This window comes from Crocodylus siamensis, chromosome 15, assembly GCF_052110815.1.
Source record: "Crocodylus siamensis isolate JL-2025a chromosome 15, ASM5211081v1, whole genome shotgun sequence".
Classification (NCBI taxonomy): domain Eukaryota; kingdom Metazoa; phylum Chordata; order Crocodylia; family Crocodylidae; genus Crocodylus; species Crocodylus siamensis.
The window spans coordinates 20,015,905-20,023,480 of record NC_143409.1 but is presented as its reverse complement, the minus strand read 5'-3'; the positions used below and the strand labels follow the sequence as shown (position 1 = coordinate 20,023,480).

At 40.9% G+C, this 7,576-nt stretch overlaps 1 protein-coding gene across 8 annotated transcripts in view; it reads right to left on the bottom strand.

The window, feature by feature from the left end:
- Nucleotides 1-578: 578 nt before the first annotated feature.
- The window catches only part of CEP152 (centrosomal protein 152), a 53,874-nt gene continuing 46,876 nt past the window's right edge, over nucleotides 579-7,576 (bottom strand). For 4 of the 8 annotated variants that reach the window (XM_090028888.1, XM_090028886.1, XM_090028887.1 and 1 more), the window contains 5 exons: nucleotides 3,856-3,946; nucleotides 3,661-3,767; nucleotides 2,719-2,875; nucleotides 2,464-2,567; nucleotides 581-2,204 (listed from right to left, as the gene is read on the bottom strand). In XM_090028888.1, the coding sequence (XP_089885014.1) occupies nucleotides 1,156-2,204; nucleotides 2,464-2,567; nucleotides 2,719-2,875; nucleotides 3,661-3,767; nucleotides 3,856-3,946 (1,508 nt within the window). In that variant the 3' untranslated portion in view covers nucleotides 581-1,155. Of the gene's footprint in view, nucleotides 2,205-2,463; nucleotides 2,568-2,718; nucleotides 2,876-3,660; nucleotides 3,768-3,855; nucleotides 3,947-7,576 lie in introns of all 8 variants that reach the window. The other 4 variants (XM_090028889.1, XM_090028890.1, XM_090028885.1 and 1 more) reach the window with 3 other exon arrangements.

Sequence of the window (7,576 nt, the reverse complement as noted above, 5' to 3'; positions counted from 1 at the left end):
CAGCAGAATCACTGGGGGTAAAATAAATAAATAAATAAATAAATAACTGAAAATAAAATGCTGCCTCCCAGTGGGAGCCAGCAGTTCTCATGGCTATCGGCACACAGAAAAGCAGTTAAGATGGTGGCTGCCAATTAGTAGCAAGGAGCAAAACCACACAAATGGCAGCCCTCTTGGCCAATCAGCAGCAATAAAAGAGGCTGCCACCAGGGCTCTTGACCAATTAGTGACATGAGGAGGCCTCAGCATGAAAAACCAGAAAACTGGTGGTAGCTCCTACACATAAGGAGGACAGCAAGAGCAGATAAAGCATGTAGCAAAATTCCTGTTTTCATGTAAGTGGCCCTAGAAATAAAAATAAACATGAGCAAAAAGGTAAGCACAGATCAGTCTCAAAAGCTTTAAATTTCAGAAGGTTAGAAATACACTCAGGGTGGGGGGGAGAAAGCCTTTAAAATGAAGTATTGGGTGTCAACAGGAATATTACTAAACCTACAGAATGAGAACCTATTTAGGAAAGTTGTAAAGGTTGCAGCCTATTTAAGGAAGTTCTGTAGCCTAGGTACAGAAAGAACTAAGATTTTTTTCCCCCTCCATCAAAAACAAATTACTTTTCACTGTATTCAAGAGGAGGACATACTTGGAGTTTGATTCTGGTTATAATACATATATACTTAAAAATAAGCATGCATTACATTTGCATAAATCTGTATCTACAAATTACAGGGCTATCCTGCTTACAAGGATCTTTCAAGATGAAATGTTTGGATCTCTCAAGTTCTGAAACAGCACTAAAATCTGAAACAAACTTTTGTACCAATTTTTTTTAAAAAGTGACCACAAATGAAAGTAGTTTTATTTTTAGATAAATAAAAATGTGACATTGCACTGCAAGCCAATCTTGAGGTATAAAAATAGATTCTGTTTAACAAGCTCACACACATAAAAAATAATGTACACAACAAAAGCCAGATGACAAACATAAAAACCTACATCAATATTTCAAGTCATTTTATATGATTTGTGTTCATACAACACGCCGAGTCATGCAACACGGAACACAGAATGGACAGAACCCACACATTTCTAATAGGTTTCCCCCACACCACCAGTTTCCATTTAAATATATTCTTCTAGGATAAAGAATTACACATGCTAGTCCAGATTAGCAAATGGACTATCAAAACCACTATCTTGCCGAAATGATTTAGCATCCAGCACTGCTTTTCTTAAATGTTGGTTGTGGCCTTTTCCTACATTTGAATATGGTGTCACACTGACTTGCACAAGTGCAGAACTAGCTTTGTTAGAAATTTGGTATGAAGTACACCCTGAGTTCACATCTTGATGGTCTTTACAGTGAAGTGAGTCTCTGTTTTTTGTACCAAGAATCTTGGTTTCATGACTAATAAGTTCTTTACAGAAAGGACTAGTATCTTCATCAGAAAACAGACTGGTCATAGAAGACTGTTCATAGGATCCGAGTTGTACCAGTGTATTAGAGTTTGTTTTCTGCACAGGATACAACAGGCACATATCACCTGTTGCATTATCCAAATTTAGGCTTCCACTAATTGAACTCCAGTCAGTGCAGCCTCCTTCATCCCTTACTGGGGCTTCTTGAACATCAAAATCTTGAGTCCTCTCTGATGCAGCCTTCCAATTTCCATTTGACTGGTAACATTTAACTTTTTTTAATGCTGGTCTTTCATTCTGCCTTTCAAACAGTACAGGAGATGGCCTAGAGTCAGAAAGGCCATTTATATTGCTGGATGTATGCAAGTTTCCAAGCTTCATTTGAGAAACACATGTGGGTGCCTGCTGAAGCGCTGTAATACTAGTGGCATTTATCAGGCCTGCCTCTGTATTTGAAACACAGACAGTTTTGTTTCTTCTTTCATGTTCATAGGGGTGAATTTGTGACATAGCATTTTGTGGAGTATCAGCTAGTTGTTTAGCAGTGCTCCCATTCTGGATATCCAAAGTCATTCCTCCATGAAGCAGAGACAGTGTTTCAGCTTGTGCTGCATCAAGCTGCTGTCTCAAGTTATAAGGTACACGTTTCTGAACAACTTGATCACTAGCTTTTTTGGCAATACTTTTGCCACATGATTTGCTTTCCATATGGGTTGGCCTACTCTGATGCATGTAATTCCTTTTTGATTGCTCAACTCCAGTTGGCAGTTCAGAATTTAGTGGCAGGACTAGGAGAAGAGAGGAAAAAAAAAAAAAGGGATTATTAAAGGAAACTTCAATGTGGGAAAAGTATCAGTTTATACAAAAAGCTGTCAATAATAGTGTAAACCAAACTGTCCATGCTTTTGCTTAGTTGAAGGTATAAACTATGTAAACCCTGGCAGAATACAGAACATGCATTTCTCACTGTGCACCTACATTTTCATCACCAAATGAATGAAACCTGTAAAATGAGAAAGAAGGGAACCAGTTTTTGTTCCAACCTACCAGAGTGGGTATTTTTGCTCTGGGTTGTATTCCGAACAGGTGTTTCAAGCACTTTAGCCATTGTTGCAAGCTTGCTAGCAGCATTCATGATTTTCTTTTCAGCTCTGTTGAAAACCCCAGAACGTTTCAATATAAAAATCATTAAGAGATTTTTGAAGCACATGAGCTTTTCCCATGTTATTTTACTAATCCCACAGGGTTTTATTTCTTTTTAATAACAGTGCAATTCTAGTGTGTCCATGCATATTGACTCACCCTTCGTGTTTCCCATTATCACTGAGAAGTTGCTGAAGACAAATTAAGTAGTACTTGCGCATTTTCCGGGCAGTCTCCTGGCGCTCCCTTAAAACCTCTGCTTTTATCATTTCAGCTGCTCTCTCTTTACTCTCGTGGATATAGTGAAGCATGTCACCTGCACAAATACACTGTGTTAGTACAGATTTGCACAAGGACAAAAGGGTATGGGGAGATACGCTAAGAGTGTGGCAATAGCAGCGTAGCTGCCATTCAACAAACCCATACAGTCAAGTAAGGAATAGTATTTGATCTAGTCTTCCCTCACCCAAAGGGATGGTGACCAAAAACTTAGTACATGGAATGTGGGTAAATAAGATGAAGGAAATTAAGATTTCCCTTGGGACAACTTCTTGGGGAGAGGAAGAACTGGGGGGAATCATTTGCTGGTAATTCAAAGGCATAAGAAACAAGAAATTCCCCAATCAGGAAGTCCCACAAAAAGCTTTTCCCATTTTTAGTAACAGCCCAGCACAACCTCTACAGGCCTAGATTCCACCAGCCTCTCAGGCTGCGTAGCACACCATAACTGTATGTATAACAGCATATTACCAAGTAAGACTGGCAGAATCAGACCTACGCTAGTTACAATGAGAGGCTAATTCAGCTTCTCACATTCTCTTTTTTCAAGTTAAAGTCTACCAAAGACCATATGTGCTCTGAGGTACAAGAGCACAATATTAGCCATTTAGAATGCAATAAGAGAAAACAGATTTTTTTCCCCCCCAGTAAAATGTATATAAATTCGGGCTGTGGGTCAGAGAAGATGTACTAGGAATCAAGCTTAGTTGTTCAGCATACACTCATATGTCAGTGACTCCGATGCCTGTACAAACCAGCTCATGAGAAGAAATTGTTAGTTTTGCAGATGTAAAGATTTAGCAAAACCTCATTAGCACTTACTCTTAATTTTGCCCACAGCTCTAATGTACTGAGCACGCATTTCTTCCAGTCCTTTCAGACCATCACAAGATGCACAAGGTTTTGAAATGGCCCCTTCAGACAATGACCTAAGAGGCACACAAATCATAGTACCTTATAAGTCCAAGATCAGCAAAATGACTTGTGGAATTCAGTTTGTTTGCACTTTTGAAATACCTGGGTGGGGTGTCACACATTCTCAGATCTTTGAGTTTAGTCTTCATCTCAGAGTTTTCATCCATTAAAACCTCCAAAACTCTTTCATTTTCTATTAAAAAAAAAAAATGGATTACACACACAAAAAACACACACCCCAATCTGCATTTTTTAATCCAACTGAAGCTCATCCTAGGTTATGTAAAACTGCTACCTCTATTTTAAGAAGTTAGTATTAGTGAAGCCATGATATGTACTACCATCACAATGACAAACACTGAGGAGCTCACCAGACCACAAACCATTGAACTCTGAACATAAAAGCAATGGGACCTTCACCAATTCAATGATGATATACAGAGTTTTTTTGAGCAACTAATTTCTAATCTCAGCTGGAGGCAGAGCTGCAACACGTGTGTCTTGGAAAGTGTGAATGTGGGATTGGGGAAGTGCAAGGTGAGAGTGGGAGGCAGCATTGCAACAAGTCTGTGTTGGAAAGTGTTAGGGAAGAAAAAGATGATTTGTATTGTAGCAACTGAGGCTTTTTCTGGACAGAGAAGGAAAATAAATTAGATTTTATACCCCCAGTGGCAATTTTGACAGGCACCAGCTAAGAGTACAAATATATAGTGAAACCTAAGTTCAGTTTGCTTGTGCAGTATACTTTATTTCTATGCATACAATTCGCTAACACATCGTACCAGACCAGGTCAGTACGTGGCCTTCTGCTTCCATTGTAGCAAACATCAGTTCTTTGCATACTGGTCAAGTACACAAATGCTTAAATGCACAGCATTTTTCAACACCACTTTGTAACTTAATTGTACTCCAATTAAATGCATAGAAATGGGAGTAGCTGCCCCACCAGAAACCGATGGGAACTTGTCCTCTTCATACCTTCTGTTGGAAGCCATGAAAAACGAAGGAGGATGGCAGCCTTGAAACTGACAAACTCATTTTTCAAGAGCAGTAGTAAAATTGACTGTGAGGTCCCCTTTACTCATTACATTTATGCTGATTAATGAGTTAATTGTGGCATAAACTGTCACCCCCAGACAAGTGCAGGGGGAGCTCAGGATCACGATGAGTGATCCCCCTGCACCAGGAAATAGAAAGGACATGACTGTATTCCCAGACACAGACCAAGAGAAATCTCCTAACTGAATCATAGACAGACGCAGGAGGGACACCAGCCCACCAGCTGTTAGCGCAGACTTAGTGAAGGGGCACTTGGATGGGCTGGATGTGTTCAAATCAGTGGGCCCGAATGAACTTCATCCAGGGGTGCTGAAGGAATTGGCCAATGTCATAGCAGAGCCGCTGGCACGGCTGTTTGAGTACTCACGGTGCTCTGGTCAGGTCCCAGAGGACTGGAAAAAGGCCAATGCGGTTACTATTTTCAAGACGGGGAGGAGGGAGGAACCAGGAAACTATAGGCCAGTTAGGCTCACCTCTATCCTTGGAAAAACTCTGGAAAAAATCATTAAGGATCACATTTGTGGGAGCCCAGCAGGGAAAATAATGCTGAAAGGAAATCAGCATGGATTCATTGCAGGTAGATCCTGCCTGACTACAAAATGCTTAGATGCAGGAGTTGAGGTACACGTCATCTACCTAGACTTTAAGAAGGCCTTTGATACAATATCACATTACGTTCTCGTAAATAAACTAACAGGCTGTGATATGGATGATTACATGGTTAGGTGGATGGCAAATTGGCTTAGGGGGTCACATCCAGACAGTAGTGGTGGATGGGTCAATATTAAGCTGGAAAGATGTGGGTAGAAGTCCCACAAGGCTTGGACCTTGGACCGGTGCTATTCAACATCTTCATCAGTGACTTGGATGAGGACATGGACTGTTTTATGACTGCTGTTAGATGCTCTGAAAATGACATGGACTAATCTAATTTGGTGCTGCTAATCCCACAACACTAACAATACTGCATCTTAAATCAGCACTGCTGCCATTAAGTTCACATGAGCGCACATTTCAGATGAGCAGAGCTGTCCCTAGGGATGTGTGGGGCCAGGAGCATATCAGCCTGTGCAGGGGCTGAGGCGAGTGGCAGGAGCTGGCAGTGCTCGGCTGCGACAGCAGAGCCTATGCGGCACTGACCATGGGGCCCCCCCCAAACCATGGAGCCTGGGGTAGTTGCCCCAATTTGCTACCCCCTCAGGGACAGCCCTGCAGATGTGAACATAGTTTCAAGACTGAAAAACAACTATGTGCTTCAAAGCGTGCTGTACCGTAAGCCAAATTTAAGATCGCATGCATCTGAACAGGCCAGCAGTCATTTGATCCCTACCTCCTTATTCGGCACAGGTTGACTCCTGCAGGTGAAATGTGTGGGGGACAGACAAAGGCTGAAAGCTACAAGGTTCATAGCATAAAACTATTGGTTCTGACAGCAGGGTGTAAAATAAGTGATCAGTGCCTCTTACAAGTCAATGCTCCAAGTGACTGTTCTTCTGGGGTGGCTGGGGCCATGTTTTCAGCTCATGGTTACAATGCATCTATCAAATTTTTTTACAAAATGGTGTTAAACCTATTAACACAGTCCATTTGAGTAATACAACTATTCCACACAAATGGGTAGGCTTTTAGATTGATATCTAATTTGGATAACTTCTGTAGGATTCAGGAGTCTATTTAAGAATGGTATTTTAACTGAAAGGCAATATGGTTAACACAGACACAAAGACAGCATTCACTACATTCAAAACTTTGGTGGAAAAAGTCTCTTTAGGTGTTGGGAATAAATGAATCAAGCTCTTTAAAAACCTAGGCACCCTATTAGTTAACAAAATACTAAATGACTTTCAAGGCATGGACAAAAAAATAGATGCAACAGTAAGGGAAGCTTTCCCAAATCGAAGATTCAAGAGTAGATCAAAACATACAGGGCCCAAAAGAGAAGGATCAGAATAGTGGCTGAAAATACTTTATGTACCACAATGAATGTGTTCTCACTTGGCATGCTACATCCTCCTAGTAGATGCTTTTTTTGCTACGGACCAAAATCTTCTGTAAAGAGTTGTTGGAGATGTTTCCTTTGGCATCTCTAGACCAATAATGGTGGATGCCAGGCATGGTAAGGATAAGGGATAGACCAGACCTATCCAGTTCAATGCTCTCCCTCTAGAATCCATTTCTGCCACTAAGTGACAGGATACCAGGCTAGACAGACCACTGGTCTGACCCAGTCTAGACACTGAAGAGTTTAGGTCTACAGAAGTTAGCCTGCACGTTTTCAGATGCACAAATGCCAGGACTAGACAAAGAACCAGGCTGCCTTGACCTTGTAAATCACAAATGTGTTAGTGAAAGAGGTGAAGGACCACAACTGATGTGCCCACAAATGTTTCTGCAGAAAACTAGAGCTTATTTCCCTTTGGGGAGCACCACCAGGTATTTCGTAGAAGCACTGGCAGCAAATGAGTCTATCAAACAATTCCTCCTTTTTAAAGGAAAAAAATAAACCTGATCTAGAACTCAGCTATTTGACTCGCATTCCTGGGTAATTGAGCTCCTGCTCAGCTAAACCATTTGGCTACCCAGAAGATAGCCTGAAAGAGTATCTACTGTAAATTGCTTCTTTTTTTTCCTTTATATTTTTTAAAGAATGTGTTTATTCTTAGCACAGAATTGAATCAGGACTTTGACCTCTCAACTTTTCTATCCTGTTGGCTAGCACAGAGATGCATAGTTAATGGAGTGGGAATGACGAAGACTTGAGCCT